Source organism: Pygoscelis adeliae, unplaced genomic scaffold, assembly GCF_000699105.1.
Source record: "Pygoscelis adeliae isolate BGI_AS28 unplaced genomic scaffold, ASM69910v1 Scaffold174, whole genome shotgun sequence".
Lineage (NCBI taxonomy): Eukaryota > Metazoa > Chordata > Aves > Sphenisciformes > Spheniscidae > Pygoscelis > Pygoscelis adeliae.
In genome coordinates this window covers 4591267-4616421 of record NW_008824676.1, presented here as the reverse complement: position 1 = coordinate 4616421, position 25155 = coordinate 4591267, and the positions used below count along the sequence as shown (strand labels likewise).

At 37.6% G+C, this 25155-nt stretch overlaps 1 protein-coding gene across 1 annotated transcript; it reads right to left on the bottom strand.

The window, feature by feature from the left end:
- On the bottom strand, positions 1-25155 carry DCAF13 (DDB1 and CUL4 associated factor 13). The gene is made up of 10 exons (XM_009323131.1): positions 24814-25155; positions 23410-23517; positions 21548-21637; positions 20494-20649; positions 19709-19786; positions 15632-15714; positions 13542-13706; positions 10063-10198; positions 1469-1632; positions 1-630 (listed from the first exon to the last, which is right to left on the bottom strand). Exons 1-10 carry the CDS (start codon positions 25153-25155, stop codon positions 543-545), a joined length of 1410 nt encoding a protein of 469 aa, XP_009321406.1. The 3' UTR covers positions 1-542.

Sequence of the window (25155 nt, the reverse complement as noted above, 5' to 3'; positions counted from 1 at the left end):
TTGCCTTAGGGTCACTTGTTTACCTTATTAGATTTGTTTAAAAAAACCCAACAAACCAGTGTAAGGACAACTGATTTTATAACTCTACATAGAACAAAGTTTTTTTTGCCTCTGACAAATCTGAATTGATTTCATCCTTCTTTTGTAGTAACAGTACCAAGGAGCAGGACTGGAACTACAGATAACCTCCACCAACTACCAAGTTATCTGCTTACATCAAAAGGTTCAAACTCCACTGCAATACACAGCGTTGGGCCAGTAACATCAGATAAGCAAATGGGGCAATAAAAGATTTGGACTAGATGACCTTTAGAGGTCCCTTCCAACTCGAACTATTCTATGATTCTATGATTACAGGGCCAATTCTTATGACTACCCAAGGCAGACGATGACTTGAGAAATGAGAGCATGTGTATACTTGGAAGAAAAGCCACGCTTCTGGAGCTATACGCTGTCTTACCAATGTCCATCAACTTTTGTACAGTGGATTCATCAATAGCGACATTTTCTTTCATTATGACATATTGTACATGTGAAAACAATTATTTCACTACTGCCACAATGTGTTTCTTCCTCTCTGACACAAATGGCATAGATCCTGGTTTGCTGTGCTTACGACGATTCAGTTCCCTAGAAACAAAAAACAGAAAAATGAAGTTCAGTAGTTAGCACAAAGATTTAAAAAATACTAGCTTCCTCCTTAAGCTACTAATGGAGATAGCCTACAATTTTTAAAAAAATTAAGAATTGCTCTGCTTTTATTAATCAAAAGCCACGTACTTCCTCCTTTGAGAAGAAGGATCGTCCCTTTGAAAAATAACTTTAAAATTGGCCAATTCAGAAAAGTTTCAAATCGAGCCTTTTCTTGGGAGCTCAGCTTACTTGGGTGTCATGTCAACAGGATTTGCTGCTCAAGTTTGTAGAGTCTTTCAGCTGAGAAAGAGGACTAAAACCCACCACTTTTTGGTTTTACTGTTAATTTAATGGCTACGGCAAAGTATGCCACCTTCTGTTCCTAGAAATTCCAATATGGCAATGATCCAGGGGACGGAAAACACTCATCCTGGAGTTTGGCATTAAAAAAACCACCACACAAAAACCCCCCAAAAAAACCAAAAAGACCTCCACACCCCCAAAACAGCCCATTCTGTTTCCATTGCAATGTTGCATCATGTCATGCTTAACAGCACTGTGGCTCCTTCCAACACGGTATTTGCTCCCATTTCTTCAGTGAACTTTTAGCAAGCAGCCAGTCCTCATTGATACTGGCATTTGTCTGCATTTTCCTTATAATCAAAGGTTAATCAATCCAGTAGTTCATGATCACTTCTTCAGATGTTAAAAGTAGCTCATACTTGTTCTTCCCACGCACCGTAGCTCTAACACTCCCATACATTGCTGCTACAGCACTGCAGTGATGCATTTTGTTAAGATCAAGAGAAAACAAAGCCAGAAGAGGAAGACATACTTTCGCCGACGAGCTTCTCTCATGATACGTTGCTCCTTGATTTGGCAAAATATACTTTTAGGCAAGTGACGGTGTTGAGCTATGCGTCTGATCTGTGGGTGATACTGAAACTTCTCCTTCAGCTTCTGATTGTAGTTCATAGCTGCCTTCTCTCGTGGTGCAAGCTATGGGGAAAACAACAGAGACAAACATGTTATAAAAGAACAGGGATTTAACTGTCATGATTTTCTCCACGAAACAAAATTTTAACTTTTAATTCAAATGGCTTCCTTCTAGCAAATGGCTGTAACTGCAGAAACTTCAGCATTAGGCTAAGTATAAAAACCTACAATTTCAACAATACCCCAATGCTCAAACACAAAACATTGTCACAGGTTTCAAAGTTCAGTAAAGTAACTGAATTTACTTCCTGAACATCAGATTTTAATGTGCTGTAGAGAAAGAAGAGAGAATAGAAATAGTTGACAGTAAAACCTCTTTGATCAGAGTCTGCCTGCTTTCCTAACCCCTGCTGATGAACAACTTTTGCTGTGAAACAAAGATTTGCAGGCATTTTAATCACTAGCCAGTGTAAGTACAAACGCTATAAATGAATTGTCTTCATGAACAGCTTTACAGAAGCTCTTTAGGTGGCCTAAATCTTACCCAGTGCCTTGATCCATTAGGAAGCACAGTGTACATACCAGATTTCAAGTATTAGCTTGACTATATGGCAGACAGGGAGTTCCAACTTTCATCACGCAGCTAAAAATATCTTAGTATCACAAACATGTGAATTACAGGTGAGCTAGCATTACCACAAAAGACTTTAACTTTATCCATGTGTAAAATTATGTCTGAGCCACCATTATAACATTGAAAGTGAGAAAAGCCTTTTCCTAACAGCTAACCTACAGAGGATTTTTCTTTTTTTTTTTCCTTTTTTCTCCAACCAGGCATGTTTCCTTTGGTCCTAATGCTTATGTATCAAAAAGAAAAAAATCTGTGCGTGCTGTGTTTTTGTTTAAAGCATGCACTGCTTCATGAGGGATATCAGCTTCTATGTATTTTGGATTTGCTTGGGAAATCTGGGAATTTCAGCTGTATTTCAGCCTAGTGAGCTTTCAGACTTTGACCAAAGCAGCAAGTGAATCTTTATGGGAAAAAAAAAGTCCTCTACTCCCAAGCCACTTAGTGGTTTTTTTTAACATAAACAGAAAATCTTTTGATATTAACAGAGGATAATCCTGTATCACTCTATAACTCCAGTATTTCCGACATCTAAAAACCTTTCGTATTCTCAAACAAGCAGTGGCACAAGTCTTTTGTCCTCCCATATTTATTTCATCCACTACTACCTGAACCTAAAGTATTAAAAGCAAAACAATCATTCAGACAACTTCTATTTATTCAGCTTTGCAACTGACTTAGTTTCACTTATTTCTTACTTTCTCAAGAAAAAACAGAACCTGAGTTTCAAACACTAACACAAAAAAGCAATAAAAACACCCCAACAACTTTATTACACACACAAGAATCTGGAAATTTCACCTGCATTATTATGAAACATGCTTTGTTTCCCTTAGAAATCAGCAATTGGCTATTTCTCCACTCTGGAGGTCACTTTTAGAAGTGACTTCTGTTAGAATATTTCATAACTTCCGAAAAAATAAATATTATACTCAGATAATTTTGGTCTAAAATACCATTAAAGGTCTGAAAGCAAGTATTAATAAAACATATGGCAAAGGAGTTTCTCCTTTGGGACAATAAAGAAACCAGGTACCAGATGCAGAGTTGCTCATCGCTCAGAAAATTGTTATTGAGGCAGAGACACATAATACTCTTAACCTCTGTTTCTCCACACCTTCTTATTCATAAAAACAATTTCTTCTGCTTTACTTACATTTATCACAACCTCTCAAATTGCAAGCGAGTAAATTTTACAATCTTAAGCCACTAAAACTACCCCGGCCCTTTACTGAAATTCCTTCTAGTGAGCCAGCCTGAATAGCTGGTTCACTCTCAATAAATCCCAGGTGTTCCCACTCTGCAGAAAACTGCCAACATAATCCAAATTAAAGAGCTTTTATTTTAATTAAATGCAATGATTTTCCTTTAATTTAAGAAGAGCAAATTGCTGCTGATTTAGTATAACCTTGATGATTCTACAGACAAGAGGTGAATCTGTAAATTAAAGATACATCCAGGGTATCTTATTTAAAAAACTAATATAGATTAAGCGGTGGTTATGTTTGAGTCTGATGCCATTTTTATGTGTAATGTGGTATATAGAAAGGCACATAGCTGGTGACTTTCCATCCAACTACTGAATGCCAATGCCCCATGTACCAGGCTGTGCTAAGTGCACCCTCATCTACATGATGGTAAAAGAAAATTTTGCAGTAATGAAAAGTTTCTGGCTGTTTATGAGAGACAGTAGCTAGCTAAGAAAGCAGACTGCAATAATGCACTGAATTCCAATCTCCCTCTCTCTCTCACAAGTCATTTTACAAAGGTCAGCGTAAACAGATGAAGAGAACAGCATTACTTCCCATTCTGCTCTGAGCTGGAGAAGATGCTGTAAACTCAGCATGATTTAGCAGGATTAGAGATTTTGTTTATAGGGACTAGAACACTCTACAATGTAATGAATTAGGATTTATATGACATCATGAGTGGAAGACATGGTCAAAGATGACGTATGACCCTTTTTTCACACATTCCAAAAGTGAACGTGCAACTTCCTTCCTGTGTGAGGAAAACAGAAATCATGTGGCAGAAAGACAACTGATTTGTGCCATTACCACAGCAATACTTCACAGAAAATATCTAGAGTGAGAAAGGGGGAAAAAGAACTCTAAAATGCAATGAAGTTGTCAGCAATAGGAAAATGTGTCCTCGAGTAAACTGCCCATGCCTCTTTCCTCCCTCCAGATGATAGAGGCTGGTTATTTTTCCCATCTAAGCAGAAGGAAGGTAAGCATTTTTCCAAAGCCCCAATTGAAGAGCTAAAACCACCTTTAACAAAAAATTCTCCTGTTAAAGAGAGCTGTATTTGCACTGTGCAGTACTTAAAACTTCACACTATTAGACTCCTGTAATTCAGCATGAGAATATGAAATGGCTGTTTATCTATCCTGTCCAGGTTGCCCTTCTAGGTTAGGGCAAACAGAGCACAGGTGCGATGTTTTTAGAATGCAAAAGTATCCCATAGCTTGTCTTTAATTTTTTTCCATTGCTCTGCTGAAAACACCTTTCTAAATTTATTGCCATAAAGTTTATTACTCATTGTTTCCTTGGACCAAAAACTTATGGCTTCTTTACATCTAAATGGATGACAAAAAAAGAAAGGTAACATGGATGTTAAGAGCACAAAATCATAGCTAAAGGGATGAAGTTACATGTGCATTGAATCACAACCCCAAAATCACTACAAAAAGAATGCCATGTCACACAGTATCTGGTACTGCTTGTTATCAGCCGCATTTCACAAAATGGAACTGTGTATTAGAAGCAGACTGAAAGGATATACAATTACTTAGACAGTTCTGATGCGCTCCTGCTAATGCACTTTGCTAGAGCAAAACCAAGACTTCTAACTGCACTTCCTCTTATCTTTTTCAGTCTTTACTCAAAAGCTGTTATTTCTGCATCTTGCAAGAAAGCAGCAAACCTATGCTCCACTACTGTTACACTCACTCCTCACACTAGTTTTACGCTTACTGAAATACAAATCATTCCCAAGCAGAAAGTTTTCTTCTTCAACTGTCCAGTGCTCTGTTCTAATTCCTAACTACTGTGGAAATGTAAGAGCCAAATTTTGCAGCTGTTACTCACAGAAGTAATGTTACTAAGCATTTACCCTCCAAGAACTGCAGGTGTAGATTTTTTATAATGTGGCAATAGACTGAAGAACAATACAGGTTTCTGAAGTTTTACTGATGGTTCATTGCTTCCACTACAATTCAAAAGCCCCAATCTATCCCTTTCTTTGTATTAATTAATTTAATTCTACTCTATTACTACTGCTTTTCCAGCCTTTTCACTCAGACGAGGCTCTACTTTCCTCTTTTCCTCAAAAGCCAAAGTCATTTACCTTTTCAGAAATCCCAAACACCTCTCCAAGAGCACAGGTACAAAAGCCTCAAACATACTTAACATGTCATATTTTATGTGCAGTATTTGAACAGTCTGGAGTATCTCAAAAGTCTGTTTAATTGAGTCTTTTGCTTCTGGATATGCAGAGCTAGATGTTTACTGCTTTAAAAATAACACCTGTTGAGTCCCATTTAATAATAATTATTTATCATTTAATCAACCTTTATTAAAAAAACTAAACATTGCAAATTATTTTAAAGCAACTTCTGCAGTAGCTCCAACAGAGAAATTTGGGGGTTGTTACCCCTATGTAAAACCCATGCAGACTTAATTGTCAGTGGAGTGGAGACACAGCATGCCCCTGGCTCCTCCAGAGACTTTTATTCTTACTATAATGTTTCACTGATTTTGAATAATGAGCGCAATGCCAAATACATTAAAAACCAAAAGAAACATGCATGTCAGAACTGATGACTGCTAGGGTAGCCACGGTTCAGAAAGTACAACTTTCCAACTGGATAAACGTTCATCAGTCACAACATAAGTACGATATATTCACTATAACTTCCTTGGAACCCAGCAACGCTAAAAGCAAGTAAGACTAAGTACTCACCAAAGAAAAAAAAAAGTGTTTGATTACCATTTTTCTTTCTCTTTCAGGATGCTGGTTTCCATCCACCCCCACCCCAAAAATATCCATCTTAAAACACAATGTATTACAAGATGTTAGCATTATATCAGAAATACAGTGACCTTTGGATGAGTCATTCAATCAAATCTTCTCCAAGAAGAAAAATAGCAGACCAAGCAACTAAGCATTTTAGACATATTCTGACACTTCTGACAGAATTACTGGATGTTCAGCTTTGAATATTCAAAGTGTTCAAAAAATAGCCAGACTATGGAAGAACTGGCCATTTATAAAATGAGCAAGCATATGTCTACAAAGATAAGAACACCAATCCTCTAAAAAAGAAGGAGCAGGTACTAAACAGTGGAACCTAATAAACAGCCATTAACAGTTACAATGTTAAGAATCACAGGAACTACCAGGTTGAATCAAACAAGGATTGGCGCAGTTGCCTGAATCCAAGCAACATTTCCAAGGTATATCCAAGAACGGGATAAGCCATAAAGATTCCACTCAAGTCCTATTAACAACAATTACTCTCTACACATCTGAAAAACAAAATTTCACAGTGCTTCTAAAAAAAATTTTTAAACAATTATAGCAGCTTCAGACAGTTACTAATTTAATATCCAAATTCCGTGTCTTGCTAAATTCAAGGCTTCAACAGCATCATGCTTGAACTCAATTCCACACAAGATATGGGGATGTGAAACATTGTCTCTTCTTATAACATAATTATTTACAAGTTCATTAGTGTCATCCATGTGACATGAGAGCAATTTTTCTACATAATTCACTATGTCCCTTGTAAGTTCTTTCTGTATTTCTAAATAATTTTGCTTTAAGATGTCTTTTGATGTTGCAAGGTGGTTTTTTTTACGATAGGTTGACAAGTTTTGTATTCTGTATGATGGGATGACTTTCATTTCTGATCTTAAAAAAAACAAACCAACAAACAAAAAAATCAAAAAACCCCACATGCCACTTGACCTGTGTGTTATAGATATCTATTGACTTAGTTCTCTTGGGAAGACCTTCGACAGAAATGCTTACAAACCCTTACATGCATGCATGCTACAAAATCTATATTTGTATGGTCCCACAACAGCAGAACTGACTCGTACGTGCAGCCTCCAAAAGGCATGTCAAGCAGCAACACTGTACTTACAAACAGAAAAAAACAAAGGATAGGCTATTTTACGTAGGATTCACTGTCAGGTCAAGGAACACAAGACTCAATGTGCAGGCCATATCCAATACCTGATAGCCATAACTAGCAGTGCCTTTTTTAGGCCCATCCATGGCCGGTTTTCACTGATGTAAATACTACAGAAAACAGCAGAATGTCATCTACCACTCTACATTTTGAATACTTAAACAATAGCTAAGTTGTCCTTTTGGTACGTAATACTTCTACGATGCAGGAGTAGCTGGGTTTGTCTATTACTTCCCAGAGCCGAGTATCCTTACTCTTTCATAAGAAAAGGAGCCAATGCCATCTAGTAGTCAATAGTCAAAAAGAAGTCAACATTCTTTTTACCCACTTCTCCTTCATACAAAGGGCACAGAATAAAGATGCATGTCAAAAATACCCGACAATTCTGCTATAGAACATCTTAGAGAGAGACAGCATGCTCGCTAAGCATATAGTGAAAAAAGAGACAAAATTTCAGTTAATACTGTAAAAACAGGTGAAAAGGGTGTTGCCATGAGCATATGGATACAACAATAGGAAAACAGGTAATATTTCTGCCCAACACCACACCATCTAAGCAAATTCAACATAAAAGTTTCATCAAAAAGTAAAGTCTATGTCCTGGTTTCGGCAGGGATAGAGTTGATTTCCTTCCTGGTGGCTGGTACAGTGCTGTGTTTTGGATTTAGGATGGGAACAAAATTGATAAGGCACTGATGTTTTAGTTGTTGCTAGGTAATGCTTACAGTAGTCAAGGACTTTTCAGCTTCCCATGCTCTACCGACTGAGAAGGCTGGAGGTGCACAAGAAGCTGGGAGGGGGCACAGCCAGGACAGCTGACCCCAACTGGCCAAAGGGACATTCCATACCATGTGACGTCATGCTCAGCATATAAAGCTGGGGGAAGAAGAAGGAAGGGGGGGACGTTGGGAGTGATGGCGTTTGTCTTCCCAAGTAACCGTTAAGCGTGATGGAGCCCTGCTTTCCTGGAGATGGCTGAACACCTGCCTGCCCATGGGAAGTAGTGGATGAATTCCTTGTTTTGCTTTGCTTGCGTGCGCGGCTTTTGCTTTACCTATTAAACTGTCTTTATCTCAACCCACGAGTTTTCTCACTTTTACCCTTCCGATTCTCTCCCCCATCCCACGGGGGGGGAGTGAGCGAGCGGCTGCGTGGTGCTCAGTTGCCAACTGAGGTTAAACCATGACAGTCTATAATGAGCTTTGCAGAGTCCTTGGAAGTAGGAAGTATGGGACTGATATTTAAATGTTTGACTGAAGCACTACATGGGAAAATCCCAAGAATCAATTTAGAACAGAAAAAACAGCATCCTCAACAAAAAAGCAGAGTTATTCCATTAAAGAAATTTTACTGAAATAGTAGTTTATAACCACAAATACTGCACAGGCTACAAAGTTGCGGGGTTTTTTTATCTATAGCTCTATAGCAAAGATGAGAAAAATAATAGGACTTCCAAATACCTGTGGTGGGCCCTGGCTAAAGATATACATACTGTTTTAGCTGTGCTACTCCATATCCAGTGCTTCACAGTGCACAACAGTCCATGAATTATCCCATTCTGCATTGTAGCCCTAAGTATTCCTACCACTCCCATTATCTGCCACCTCTCCCAGCTCCGCAGATACTGTAACCTGATGGAGCTTCACGTAACCGCAAGCAGCACTAGACGTAACTATGCAACAGATCCATCCCTTAACTGTACAATATTTTTCCCTGAATTACAGCTTCCCTTTCCTCCCCCCTCAATCTTTCACAAGATCAAGTAGAAATTCCCCCAAACATTATTTGACAGCTATGCTGATGGGCTCAGAAAAAGCAATGTAAGCACCTCCAAAACACCATGACAATATAAAGCTACGTAAGGGATTACTCCCAGCGGACAAAGTGTCAAATTCATTCTCCAAACTCATTCAATACTTTCATACAACTGTGCAGATGAATATATGCAAGTGGTAACTGTAATAGAACATTTTGGCTTTGTCTATATTTAAACATTTGAACAACTGTAACTGTAAAAAACCTGTATCTAATTTGATTGATGTCTGCTCTTACTAGGAACACTTCAGCCAAACTGACTTACATTGAATTAAATGGACTTCAAACACCACACTGGTTTGCCCACTTGATATCTGAGAGTTATATAGGTTAATGACAATCTCAGTTATGCATCAGTGCAAACGGTCTATTTTACAATGCATATGCTTATCACGGTATGAACTGCACATGAACCAGTTACGTGCCAGTCAATTTTTAAAAGTAGTAACCCTAAGCTTCAGTAGAATGACTTATGTATGGCAAACCAGAATTTATTGCTTTTTCTCTAGTGCAAAGGGATGAATTCTCACGTGTAGCACCCAGGTAAAAAACTCCAATCTAGTTTAGTTAGAACTGATGATTATTGTTAACATTAAACAAGACCAAAAAAATGGCACCTTGTGTAGCAATAACAAGGCATGTAATTTTACTATTATTATTATAGGCCGCAGTAAATGCAATGAGCTATACTGCACATGTGAGTTTTCAAATTAAATACAAATGTCAAACTACAATTTTACATTTTCCCTTTAGAAACAAGTTTTTAGAAGTTGAATAGGCTAACCAGTTGTAATAACAAAAAACCCCAAACATCTTGTCTTGCGATAACAAAAAGTAAAATACAATTCTTACCACTCCCAGTTTTTCAGAAGCATTAGCTTTCCACAGACGAATATTCATCTCATCTGAGCCACACAGAATATATTTACTATCTGAAGTCCATTTTACAGTGATGACATGCTGCATTCGTTTTGTATGATATACCTCCCTAAAACAGAGAGAAACATTTTTAAGTGATCTATCATCACTTTTCCCACCAACATTGCCTTTCAAACAGCACAAAGCATTCTGTTCAAGGCAAAATTTATTTTTTACTTTTTGTTGTTTTTTTAAAAAAATCTTTTTTTAAACAATGTGCTGATCTTAAATCTATATATAGATAAATTCAAATAAAGTGTGATTGTTAGACTGATAAAGGACACCTAGGACAAGATGCTTTTTAAATAAGTGCTTTCATAGAAGTTACAGTAAATAGCTAAAGAATAACTGTTTTTGCAAAACATGCCATGGGTATACAATATGATATGCATACTGTTCCTGAAATAATGTTCATTAATATGCTGTTACACCGATCAAGCATTACAGAATGGGACTGCAGAAGAATGAGTGCCAAAGAATCTGACACCACCATTGTGAACAAGAAAGAGAACAGCAAATAAACACCTCCAGCTGTCCATTTATGACATGGCAATGGATTGGCTACTCTTCATCGTGATTTCCCTCCTTTCCCCAAAAATGGACTTCCTTATCATTGTCTAAGGGACTCCTAGGAAAAATCTTAAAACCCTAAAAACTCAAAGAAAAGTCTCCGGTCCTGCAAACAAGAACTCAACAAGAAATACCAGCTAGTAAAAACGGATTCGGAACAGCTGGGTGGCTATTAAAGCATAAACTAGACTTAATTTCTGCCGATCAGACTGCTGCTCAGCAAGTGCTGGCACCTGTTGAAAAATGTTTCAATGTGTTACATTTAAACCAATATTTAAATTAAACTCTTATCTAATTTTCATTAAGTATGTACCAAACAAGCAGAACAATAATATTCATAAAGTTATTATTTTATTTCTACTATAAAAAATTTTATTTCTACTATAAAAATTATTTTATTTCTACTATAAAAATTCTAGTAATTTTCATTATTTCTTAGCATTCTAAAGGTGAAGAATAAGTAAGGCCTACTTATTGTCCACTAATATCCACTCCTTTGGTATATCAGTCACACACTGCAGCTTATAAACCATTCTCTTTCTTCTACCCAGTTATTTTTACAAGTAAAATCCAAGTAGTAATGGAAGGGAAATACGGAAACAACACCTATTCAAGAGCCGTGGAAAAACTAGACTGGGGTTGAGCTGGAGGGGTTGTGAGAAAAACAGAAGTAATCAATGTATCACCTTAAATAAGCTTTAATAAGCTTAACCACCTCTTTAACTCACACTCAAGTGATCCTCTACAAGAACAACCACGTGGAAGACTGAGCATGAGTACCTTCAGAAAACATTAATACTCACATCAGCTTTTTACTGATGTTGATGTTTAATAGCGTGTGTGCACATACCCATTTTCATAAGCATTTCTATGTTTACTTTCATTTTACTATTTGGATCAATAACAAAGCTTTTCTTCACCCACCTTCGGGTAACTAAGTACTTTTCCTTTCCTCATTCTGAATTTTCAGCCTTTGCCTCTCCTGGTGCTGTCATCACAAGCTATTAAATATCATTCTCAGGGAAAGGAAAAACACAAAACATGGCCAAATAACCCGGATCTGTCAAAATTTGCACAGACATCCGGTTCTGTTTACCAAGAATTTACTAAATTTAATCAACTTCGCAATAAATCTTCTTCTTACGGCTTATCAATTTCCTAATCCAAATTTTCATTTTAAAATAAAATAGAAAGCAGTGGGAAGTTAGGAGTTTTTCAAATTGGCGGGAAAGCAAAAGTCAAAACTGGAATACCATCAGGATCCTTGTTTACAGATACTCTTGACTGCCCTCTCAGTTTTCCAAGTGGGATCAGATCTTCCATTTGGAGACTTTCCTCCATTCCATGGGATTAATTTCAACTGTGCAATTCTGAAAAAGCCCAGCTTCTAAAGAATTTTAAGTGTCCCAGAATGCCCTAGTCAGCTTATATGAAGCTAAGTTCTTCATTTGTAAGGCTTTTCCTCACTAGATTTATGGCCACCACACAGGAGGGGGAAAAAAAGGGGGGACAAAGAGGAAAATTCCTTCCACAGGCCTTGGCAACAATCTGCTATAATGTGGAATAAAGCCTTTTACTGTTGCATTATGGGGTCTGCAAATTTCCCCTCAATGATGTGCTTTAATTTTGCATATCACCACTTTTGTGAACATGACTATTCCATAGAAAGGAGAATCTGTAGAACACAGGAGCTGCTAACCATACTGTTTAATAATACAAGAATTAAAAAAACCAAAACAAACCCACAAAGGAACTGCAATACCTAATTACATTTAAAATATTATTGCAAGACAGGAAGAAAACGAAAACTACCTGTAGATTAGATATAAAGGAAAATGTAAACAGCCCCTCTCAATCTTTAATGCAGTATAGGAGCATACAAACAGTTATGCTGAATAATGCATACGTAACTGCATTAATTAATAATAAAAATATACTCCTCCCCCAATCAATATTTCAATATTTCCACCCCCCAAGCCACCTAGAATTTGACCTAGTAGCAAGTTTTGGGGGGGCTGAGGTTGGAAAGAGGAAGGCAACTAGAAGTAAAATAAAGTTATGAATAAAGAAAAAAAGAGGAAGAACTGACAACAGAGAATAACGAAGGTAGGTTTATGAGGAACAAGTGATACCAGACAGATCTGATAACTTGCTTCAAATTTCAAACTGAAAAAAAAATAATGGAGACACATTAGATCCAATCTGAACTTCAGCAAAATATTTAATACACTGCCTTATGAAATCTTACATGAAAAACTAATTCAAAGTGAATTGTATTCAAAGCATTGTCACATGAATCAAAACCTGGTTAACAACATATGAACAAATGGTAATAAATGTACCGAAACAGATCACAAAAGTGTCCCAAACTGATCCTCAGGAATTCATACAACAATGCTTTTCATGTAACATCTTTAGCAATCATCCATGCAGGATGAAGACAGTCCCTAGAAAACCAAATGCTACAAGGTTGTAAGGCACTGCAAACTTAAGTGGTGAGAGATACAGTACAAAGTGACCTAAAAACATTAAAGATACATATAGAGGGAAATAAGATGGGATTCATCTTGGTGAGTACACCCGAGAACAGCAATCCACTGTAATTTTAATACAAAACTGCGTAAGTACTGCTATCCATTAAGTAGTTCTGCTCTAATACATACTCCAGAATATCTGTCAACTACATGACCTGTCAGTCTCAAATTATATACAGAATAAGATTTCAATATTCACAGGAAGTGAATGCCTCAATGAATATGTTAATGAATGCAGAATTTTGAGGACTAGGGAGGGAGGTCACTGGAATGAATGACAGCAAGAGAGAAAGGTGTAAAATCACTCACCTGCTGTGACCTTTGTCTACAGGAAAAATGCGGACCGACTTATCAAAGCTGGCAGAGACAAATTCTTTCCCAGTGGGTGAATAATCCACATCAAGAACAGCAGACACGTGATCCATATGCACCGTCACAGGTGATTCAAGAAAGCGCATATCAAAAGTATATAAGCTTTAAAACAAATACACCAACAGCTTAGTATCTTAACAACTCTTAAGCAAATAGTACATTTTTGCTGAACAGCTACTTTAATCATACATAAACCACACTTAAGGTTAGATCCATATTGCAGAGGTAACTCTTTAAAACTGCTCATAACACACGAAAAGAAAGAATGATGCATTGTTTAGGGCTTGAAAAAAGTTTATTAACCAGAGGCTTTAGTTACTGGATCAGACCTAGGTTTCTTGCTCAGAACAGATAGTCTCCACTCTTCCCTTCATCATCTGTTGATGGGTCACTGACCAAACCTATTTCTCCAACCACCACACTGTCCTCCTTTACCCCATCTTCAGATCTAAGTATATAACCTGAACTTGGACAAGCATCTCTGAATCATTACGGCAAGCCTATCAACCCTGCAATGTTTCCAGATATTCCCATATTGGGAACTCCTAGTAATTCAGAGTCTACTGAGACATTTCCATTTGGTTGGCACCCTTTCCTACTGCCTAACTGTCTTTAGGCCAGACAATGTAGGAGTCCAAGGAAAGCTTGGTCCTTCAATACATGGAGATACTAGTTCAGCAGAGCACACTATCTGTAGAAAAGCATTAAAAATAAACACACAGCTGCTGGACCACAGCTGGTTTGCCCTTAAGCACTTGAAAGCTCAGGTGAGGTTTACCTGTACTCCCTTTGAGTCAACAAGCCCATTGATACATAGCAAGGCATAATAACTGAGTAGATAATTAATTTGCCTAGTGCCAATAAGAAAGGTGCTTTTACAGACAAAGCATTTATGAAACCTGCTTAAGATATACTATTTAGTAGGACTACTATATTAAGAATTTGTAATTTAACAGGTTTCTCACCGTCCTTGCTGCAGATGAATGCAGAACTGGAATTAAGTCAATGTCTCTTATTCAATAGTTTACTGGCAACTATTGCTTTTTCCTTCAAATTCCCCATGAAAAAGTATGCTAGCATCATATTCAAAACCGCTACTCCATATAACCAGCTAACACTTGCGTGTGCGTTGTTGATATATGCATTTGCCATTGCGCTTATACTAATTGCTTTAGTCTGCAAGAGGACAGTTGCCCCTGACAGTAACAGCTACCATTTTTAGTTTAGCAAGGGGCAGGGGGGGAGACATATAAACAAACAGGTTAGGTAGCCTGGTAGCCTCACCATACCATAACCAAAATAGGTGAAAAGCAATACATTAGATACAAACACCCACTTTCAAGGTCTGGGCCAGACTCCATTTCCTTAGAAAAACAGCCATAAGCGATAAAATTCCTATGTTCTAGAAGAAAACAGTGATCTATTGTTAGATCACTGATTTCCTGGAAAAAAGGATATGGAGCACATTTTGCAGTGGCCTAGTTTTGAAGAGACAGCTTTTTCAATATCAGATTAGCTGTTCACATGAATAGTATTGTTCAAAAGTAAAACTGCTCTGAGACATTGAAAGGATAAGTATTGCAGTCTCTGGAACTGTTTCACAAAAGATTTTTTTTTTTTTTTTAAGAAATGGTCTCATCAAAATAGCTGATCAGTACAATATATCAAGCTTCACAAGAGCCGGCAAGAAAACAAACACTTATATTGCCTCAGACTGGACCAACAGTACTTATTTTCCAGGTCCTGTTGCAAGTTACACTTGCATTGGTTCAGCTGCATTTTTTCTACGGTACACTGCTTTTTTTCCCCCCAGGTACTGAAATACAGAGACAGAGGCAGTCTACTATCAATTTTTTTTTTTTTTTTAAATCAGTGAGCCTACAATTTTCTAGGTTATTACTTAAGTGATTCAAATTTAGAGTTTTAGTAGTTTTTCAAAAATTTATTTTAGCATGATGATAAACCACCAAGATACAGATTAAAAACATAACACGATCAGGATTATCAAAAAGCAAGGTCACACTTACTTGTAATCTTCATTTGCTGCAGTAAAAATGAAAGCTTCCATGGGGTTCCAACACAGAGTATTTGTCCTCATGTTCAAGATAACCTGAAAGATATTTACACATTGCTACCTTGTTATAGGCAGTAAAATACTCGCTGTAGTTCAAAGCTTCCTGTACCACTGGAGACAAGCACTTTCTAGATGCAAAATTATGGCAGAGGAATAGTGACATGACAACGTCTCCTTAGCAGTGTTAGAATTGGAATGCAAGAACTTCCTGTCCCTCATCATATGCTCGCTGCTTTGTGCTACACAGCAATTAAATTTTCCTCTGTAAATCACCTTAGAAGCAAATTCTTCTGAGTAGTCATTTAACATGTAAACATGTTAGTGGTCAACATGTAAACCTGGAATTCCTGAAAAATTTCACTTCATCATATTTACAGGAACCTTTAGTTAAGTAATCTATAAACACACCTAATTAAATGGTTATTTCAAGGGATATAGTCATTAATTGACACTGTGAACCAGCATTTGCAAAGCTATTACAACATTTTGGTGTTCTCCCAGTTATTACTATCCCTTCATTATTTTCTCTCTGAAATTGCAGTTCATGAATTCTCCAGGACAGTTGCCATCTCCTGTTGAAGTGCCAAGCAATGTATGTAGAACTTACTGTGTTGTAATCTGCTCACCACTACCGCTGTACTAGTAGCGAATCATTTGCTACACATTCATAAGATCTGCTTGCTGCTAGTAAGCATATGGCTACAAAGAGACCAGTTTGCCTTGAAGTGGGAGGAAGGCAGCTGATGACAGCTTAATAAGACCCTTCTACTTTGCTAACAGTGGACGAGGCAAAAGGCATTAAGAAGCTATATGTCGAATGCCCCCATGCTGGAGGACAGCTGTGGCAGTAACAGCTGGACCCCTGTGGGAGGAGGGGAGGCAGGGAGGAGGTCATCTGACACCCCGTACAACACAACAGCTTTGGCTTCTGCTGAGTCTTGGAGGAGCTTTCAACCATTGTATTTAAAAATAAAACCCATGCAGCACGCCTGACACAAAGTAGATGTATAATTACAGAGCAACTTACTAACAAACTGAACGGGATTTTCCACAGTAGTCCAGGCCAGCCATAACCCTACTTGAAAATCCTGAAATTCGGGTGTTTAACACTATGGTACTCCAAACTCATTTTTGTTCTCAGCTTACTATGCCAAAAACACCATAAATTTACATACATGTAACAAAATATAGTTGTACAATTATATCTTTTACAATAATGAACACAATCTTAAAGCAAGTTAATAGTGATGACCTCTACTGAACCACCCCCCCAGAAAAGGTTGTGATTTTGAGTGTGTGCATATTCTCATGATTCGCATTCTCCGTAAGTCCTCACTTCCTAGGTGACATTATCTTGTTCAATATGAAGTCTGTGCTGCAAAATACTTCTCATTTTCAGAAACTACATGCATCCCGAACTGGATGTAATCATCAGATGTCTAAAATGATCTCTACTTTAAAAAGCGACTTTACTGAAAGGATAGGCCACTGAAAGGCCCTATGTTTACAGTAACGTGACAACTAGGATTTGCTCAGATTTCAGTATTGTTCTTCTAGTTATAAACCTTGCACATATCTGGGAAGCTAATAATCAAGGGGGGTTCTTTATTCTTCCCTGTCCAAGTTTTTCAGCCACTGCAAAATGAGTACACAATTAAATGTTAACACATTGTATGTATAATAAATATTTTATATCATGCCACAAAATAATTCTAATATTGCTGAGAAATCCAGCTCTTTTTCAAAAGGGGTGAGGTTTGGTCGAAGTCCATGCTCCGCATCTTGCTTCACTATTTTTTCACCCAAATTTACAAGCATTCCATTTATTTCAGCAGTGTCATTTGGAATTAAAATAGTGCCTAAGAAAAGGATTCTCTGTACAGTTCTAGCATTATATTCAGTAACAACTATGTAAGGCAACCTGGGCTGGAAGTGATTGAAGTTGCTGTAAATACATTAATAATGGCATTTCAGAACTATCTAAACCTGTAGCGGAGCCATCTTCTGACACTATTTTTTAATCAATTGTAGATACACTTAGTCACTTCATAAGAAAAAGTCCTTATTAACACAAGTCAAAGGTGTGAGGTCCCTGAAGACTTGGCTATCTTGGTTTATTTATTTCAACTGTGAGCACTTGCTTACGAAGAGTGTCAGCCCAGAGATTTTGAGATTACTTTAACATAAAACTGGATCACCCAAATAATTAATCTGTCGTCCTTTACTACCTACAAGGTATTTGGTTGAGGTGAACAGCTAAGAATGTTACAAGCAAAAGACAACACAGTTCCTGTCAGCTGTTTAAATGCTAAAGTCTATCTTTAACACCCTAAACTCTCCTGTGATCCCACAGGTTGCACAAGAATGGCTTAGTTTTAAAGTGTACCAACTTCTGTTAAAACATCTTCCTCTTGTCATGCAACAGGAGTGCTCCCCTTCATCTTTTCCCAGCTTTTTTAGACTAGTTCTTATTTTGCACTTCGGCAGCATCTCACCATCTTATCCATCCCTCTTTGAAACTTAAGACTTCAAAACTCACAGACAGGACAAACGGACAAGAGAGCTACTGCTTCATGATGTGGAAAGCTGTACTCCTATTTCTGTTAAGGAAGGGACTCCCACTGAGTTCCAAACTCAGGGCAGTATGTGAGCTGCTTTGCTGATGAAACACCAGGAACACAGCACTGCTAGAAGCCAGTGCCCATACATAGGTAAGGTACCTCTAATAAGCAGCACACTTCTCTTGGGAGTTACAGAGCTCTTAGCTCTCAATGCAGAAACGGACATTCACCCTGCCTCTCCACAGGAGAATCATCCCTATCCCAGCAGGAAACCCAGTACTGTATCCACGGATGCAAGGAAGTATTCATCAGTGTTTTACTCCTATAGCAGGAAATGCACCTAAGCATGCTGCTTACTACATGAGATACATATATATGTGTGTGTGCACCCATGTGTATATATGCACATGTATGCATACATATTTAGCATATATACATATATAAAATTCTGTTAGATTCCAACTTAGTTTACGAAGGCTCAGACTACATCCTTTTAACTTGTAACTGCAGATCTACAGCACTGACTGTGTTCATTTCGACATTCAAGTCGCCAACTGGCATCACTGACAATTTTTTATAACCACTGTCACAGTGGCCCAAATGAAACTTCATTAAAAATTGTTGGGGCACAGGGAGAGAAAGAAATGCTGTTATGCCAACAACACTCCTATTTTATAACTAAGTTAAGTACCATTATAGAGAGTTCTAGTGTACATCAGACCAGTGTCACTGCAGACAGTACATAATATACTGAGTGTATATTCACAAGCCGGAATATTGTATTTCAAGAAGAAAATTAGTAAGATAGTTCTGGGGCTCAAAACTACTGAACTTGATCAAGGTTAATATGTGTGTATGAATTACTGGCTTCTTGTTTTAAATAAATACATACATTCTCTTAAAGATAAATATGAATCTTCATGTCATTGATAAATTCCACATATAAATACAATTTTGATTCCACTGCAAAGGATTTCCAAATGTTTATACTAGGTGCATAGGGGAGGGTTTATCGCCATGCAGAAGAAAAACACCTTTTCAAATACAGAGCAAGGCTCCCCAATGGTGGAAAGGAAATGCCTTAGAAGTTACCTTGTATCCTTCTGGCAAGGAGGAGGAAAAAAAAAATTAAAAAAAAAAAAATCACACATACACAGACAGAATGCAATATAGGAACATAAAGTTCTTATTATGAAATTGCTGTCAGGTCAGGCACTTTTTCAAGAATTACAACAGAGTGAGCATGACAGCCCGTTTGAATGCAGAAAAGGGCCCTTCTAACTCTGCACGGTTTAAAGCCCAATGTTAATTCAAACTCAGTTAAAAGACTCAAAACTAGACAATGAAAACTCAAGTGAACTCACAGTTCAGAGCTTCCCTTTCGCTATCGTCATCAAGAGTTACAGACTATTCACATATTCAGTATGATTATTAGTGCCATAAGCTTCTGTTAAAAAGAAAGAGATTACCTTCTTTAGTGGAGTTGATTTTCTCATATCATATAGCACAATATTTCTGTCGGAAGCACAGCTTCCCAAAAGGTATGTCTAAAAGAAAAAAAAAGAAAACCGGTGTGTATGGTCTTCTAAACAATTCTGAGTATGGTTAACAGCTTACATTAGATACCTAAGCTATTTCACAAAGCTGGTAGTCAAATAGTTCCTTTTTCAATCAAGGAAATACATTCATCATTCTTTCTGTGGAGCTAATTATTCAGTACAAACATTTTAAATAGCTTCCCCTGTAAGATTCAGAATCCACCCAGTTCTCCCTGCTTCAAAAGTAACAAGCAATTCCTCATAAACACTTCATCTACGAACACAGCCCAGCCAAGAGGTATATAGGAACCGCTGTAGAAGATCAAATGCAACTGTTTTGCCATGGAGAGGGGTAGAAGTCTTGGTCACAGGGAGTACAGTACTAGAAGAGATGAGAGCTCCACAGCCACGTAACTGCTACTTTGTATGACTGAGGTACGGGCTATGTATTGTTGTTGGCAGAACGGAGACCACCCTACTTTTCTTTCTCCTCTCCCCCACTAACAGAGACAAAAGGTAAAAAGACAAAAATACATGGTACTACATTCCAAAGCAATATAGCCATAAAAACATACGTGTAAACACCTCCCTAAATATTATGTTAAAACACATATCAAAATCTAAATTTGGAAAAAGCTGTTAAAGATGGTGTTAGAGTTTAGTTCTCATACAGATCAAGAAAAATGTAGATTTCCAACTTACAACAGAAACATTACCTCAATGGGATTAAATTTTACACTGCTTATGCTATCAAAACCCCATGTCAGAGAACACATAGGACTTGTCCTTTGCTCATCCCAAATGTCCACTTGATGGCCACAGGTGGCAAAAACAGCTTCCTTCCAGTGATGATCAATTCCTGTATACACTGTCTTTAAAAGAAAAAGCAAAAACAACACAAAACAATTTACAAAAACAATTGTATACATAAATATGCAAGTATGTTCTGTTACAAAAAAGATAAACAAATCACTGCATATTGAGTCTGCCGTGTTTTTATTCATTTGTATTACTGAAAACGAAGTCACCGCTGCTACCAGAAACTAAGTCTTATCAGATGTACCCTTACACAACAGACTAGCTTTCTGTATACTAATTTAATGTACATGCATGCATTTCTTGTTAATTTACAATAGAGTCAGCATTAGAAGCCCATTTACAAAGTCTCGGCTGACTTTAAAGCAAATGGAAATTTTAAGTGTACAACTACAAATTTTCAATGGGGACCTGAACAGATTCCATAGAAATTACAATAATTAAAGCATTTCAAACTATCTATTTACAAAAAGCATTTAATGTTGTTCTTAAAATAAGCTTATCATAAATTGAAAGCGCTGAAGTATGTATTTTTAGCCCGCTTTTGTCAAAAAGAAAGACGTAAAGTTAAAATCTTGTATTGAATGGCTGCGAGGTATTGGCATGAAAAGAAAGTTACTTAATTTAGACTAAGCACTGACAACACACATCTGAAAAGAAAGGGACTACTGAAAGATCTGACCAGTTCGCAGGAAAGGAATGATTAGTAGAGACAGATCTAAGCAGTCTCTGATGGCATTTGAGATATTCCTTTCTGGTTACATGTAAAATAAATGTAATAAAAACTTGAAGATACTTTAAAAGTGCCATTATAAAATTTGATGCCATCACCTTACAACCCATTATAACAGGCAGTATCAAACTATTTCTCCCTCCTCTGAAAGCTAGATAAGAATTGGTTCAAACTTAATTCAAAAGAAGAGATGTGGGAAAATCTAAACTTAGATTTACTACCTTTCCAAGAATTGTATGAATAGGTTCTTCTTCTTCTCCATATTCCGGGCTCTCCATTTTCCACTGCTTCACAGTTTTGTCATCACCAACCTGGGAATATTGGAGAAAGGCATGTACAGTTTTACGTAAATATATTCTGTTTATTTTACTAGATGTGCTTTGCAATTAAGTACAGGCAGCCTTTCAAAAGAGAATGATCTATGACATACACAGAAGTAAAGTGCTCTCTCCTGCCTATTCACTGTTCCCTTTCATACCTCCAAGCAGATGATTAGTTCTCCTTGTCATAATATTTCGCTAGAAACTGAGAAGGTACATGTACATCGTCTGGCTGGAACGGAGTTAACATTCTTTATAGCAGCCCATACGGCACTGTGGTTTGGATCTGTGGCTAAAACAGTGCTGATAAGGCACCAATGTCTTGGCTACCGCTGAACAGTGCTTGCACAGTGTCAAGCAAGGCATTTCCCCCCACACACACACTCTGTCAGTCATCATCTCTGCCTCCCCCATCAGCAAATAGGCTAGGTGTGGGCAATAGACTGGGAGGGGACGCAGGTGTGACAGATGACCGGAATTGGCCAAAGGAGTATTCCATACCATATAACATCATGCTCAGCAATAAAAACTGGGGTAGTGGAAGAAGAAAGGGGAGGCGGGGGCTGGCTTCCAAAGTGGCTGCTGCTCAGAGACTGTCTGGGGATCTGTGTGTTTTCGAAAGGAGGTGACCGATTTCCTGTTTGTCACTGTTTCCCCACCACCACCACCTTTCCTTCACCTATTCAACTGTCTTTACCTCGATCCACGAATCTTTTCCAGTTTTCAAAAGAGATACTTCCAGGGTCGAATAGGAAAAAGCTGAGCTGGAATGACGACTACTTTTTAGACTACATTTTGTGATTCTTAATCAAATGGTACCTTAAACTGCAAAGTATCTTCTGGAAGTAATTTTGATGAGTATGTAAACAGTTAAAAGGCACTTTCCACCTCAGTTGCTCCAGTTGCCTGTTCCTAACGCCATGCACTATGCCAGCACAAGCTTTTTCATGGCTGTGCAGTGACCTGGATCAGGCAAACCAGCCAAAAAAATGTTAGCTATACAAGTTTAACTTCCTCTCCTGACAGCACTACTACTGTTTCTTCTTCTCCTCTCTCAATTTTCAGGCAGAGGGACTGTCAAAAGGGGATTCTAATCTGGAGTCACTTAGAATTTTTTGCTATGACTTCTCCTACATCCTAACTACTGTCCTCATGACCTGGTATGTACTTCAGAAAAGATACATATATATTGTAGTGAAAATAGCTCTTCTATACCCAGCTCAAAAGAAGCAAAGCCTCAGGACACTCTAATCTTCAAAACCAATTCTTTTTATTGTATCATCTTAGAATTGTTGTAATGCAAACGGGAAGACATACTGTTTCCAGACAGTTTACATGCAACTGAATCAGTTGTGGTTGATATAAGTTAATAAAGCTTAGATGGTTCCATGTTGATTAATCAGCTTATCTTTAATCATAGTATATGCAAATGGTTACTTTTTAAAGTGTTTGTACGTCTTTCAATGAACATTATCTATCTACTACTTTTATGAAAACTAGTTTACTCAAGTTTTAATTACATGACCATCCGTGAGCAGTTTTCTGGTATTTATCCCTTCCATAGTCTTGAATAACATCCATATCACAGCATCAAAAAAAGTTTCATCAGAAATAGAATCGTCAGGTTCACTGACAAATTTAATAAACATATTCATACAATATTTAAATATTGTATGGCAGAGAGTAAGTTGCTCACTGGAAAACAGATGGTGAGCAGGTACTCTGTACTGCTACACTATACTAAGGAGACACTTTATACTCACAGTAAAGAATGATGTACCACAGAAACGAGCACACATGCCTCGAACAAAGCCTTCATGGGCTTGTATAGTATGAATACACTGTCGTTTGGTCAAGTTCCAAATTTTAACCTATTAAAAACAGAAAAGTATTCTGTTATTTCAGTTTTCTACAGCCCACAACTGCAGTTCATAATTCAAGAACAAGAGATCACACATGTTGTAATGAAATGGCATAGCTGGCTTGAACACTGGCCAGATTTTATAATGTTAAAACTACTTAATTATTCCCTTCTTGAAAAAAAAAAAATTAAAAGTGCGGCTCTTTCCTTCTTACCCTTTCCCCCCACCCAAGCGGTATACTTAGTGTATTTTTGCATTCCCCTATTTTTGAACTAGAATTCTTGCTAAAAGGTAGCAACAGTGATAATTTTAGAAAAAATACCCCTCTAAAGAAAAAAAGTACAAGGAAATAGCCTTTGGAACCAACAGAATGTTTTCAGTCCAGTTGCTGTACTACATTTTATATAGATGTCCACCTCTCACAGAAGTTTCAGTTTCAAAGCATTTGGGCCCATTTAAAAAAGAAAGAAATGGAGGTCAGTTTTTATATTTGTATGTATTTATAGTACTCGGTACTTTACCTGCTCTATCAGTGGATAAGAAATCTGGCCAACATTTCATATAAATTTATTCCTCTCCTCTCTGAGAAGGTTAATCTCCCTTACACTACTGCATGACATATGCACATTCTATAAAAAGCAGAAAGCAACCAGCTACCCAGAAGATACCTTTAAACATATCGAGTACTATCAAACGAACAATGTAAGGGTGAGAGAGGACCGAGAATACAGGAAAGACGGGCAACTTTTTTCTGGAAGTGACTCCATTTAAAGTGCCCTTGCTTGCTATTTGTACTATTTATGTAAAATAATCAAACAAATATAGAGTTATCATTTTTTAGGCAATATGATAAATTATTATTCCAAAAAGTTATTAGTTGTGTGCCCCTTCCCCCTAGCTCATCTGACTTCATGTAATCTTCTTAATCTGCAGCAGTTTAACTTCTTCAAGGGGAAGAGGGGGGTCGCATGGGCAGCAAAAAGCAATCACTATGGACTGTAAATATTAACATTCACTGCTCCATGCCGGGGAACTGAAGTGTCACACCCTCTGCTCACAGCTGAACAGCTGAAAGCTGCTGCCTGTGCATGCTGGGAAATTACAACCTGCAGTTTGAGAAACACTGCCCCTAACTAGGTAAGTTGCACCTTCTGAGAGAAGATAGGGTATCATGCTGAACAAAGACATAAAGAAAGGTAAGCAGGTGGCATTTAAAAAAAACAAAACCCACCACAAAACAAGAAAGAAAAAAGAAAAGAAGGAAGAAAGGTACCTTGTTTGTTGTGGTTTGTAACTGCAGCTTACCTCTCCATCACAAGCTCCAGACAGCACCGTAGACAAACTCTTTGGATGTTTGGCCATGCAATTAACTCCATCTCTGTGGCCATCAAGCGAGCTAAGAAAGGGTTTTGCAAACACACGTTCTAGCTTTGTTGCGTTCAGAGCTCTTGTGTACTCTCGTGGAACCTCAAATGGATGCAACGCAGGGTCGTAGTTTCTTGGAACTGCAGTAAGAGTAACACACACATTAGAAACCCATGGTACGTAGTGTAATTCAAGGTAAGCTGAATTCAGAAGCTCTTCTCTTTGATTTTCCTGCCATGGGAGAATTTTCTGCAACACTAAGATTTTTGCTGTTCCTACCAT

What these genes read in the sequence shown, in the direction of transcription:
- DCAF13 (XM_009323131.1), bottom strand. Translation starts at nt 25,155, where the DNA reads ATGGTAGGAACAGCAAAAATCTTAGTGTTGCAGAAAATTCTCCCATGG. An exon ending in TAAAATTTAATCCCATTGAG is followed by an intron (nt 19,787 to 20,493) that starts GTAATGTTTCTG and finishes TTTTTCTTTTAG; the next exon opens with ACATACCTTTTGGGAAGCTG. An exon ending in CTTCTGAAAAACTGGGAGTG is followed by an intron (nt 1,633 to 10,062) that starts GTAAGAATTGTA and finishes TTTTCCCCATAG; the next exon opens with CTTGCACCACGAGAGAAGGC.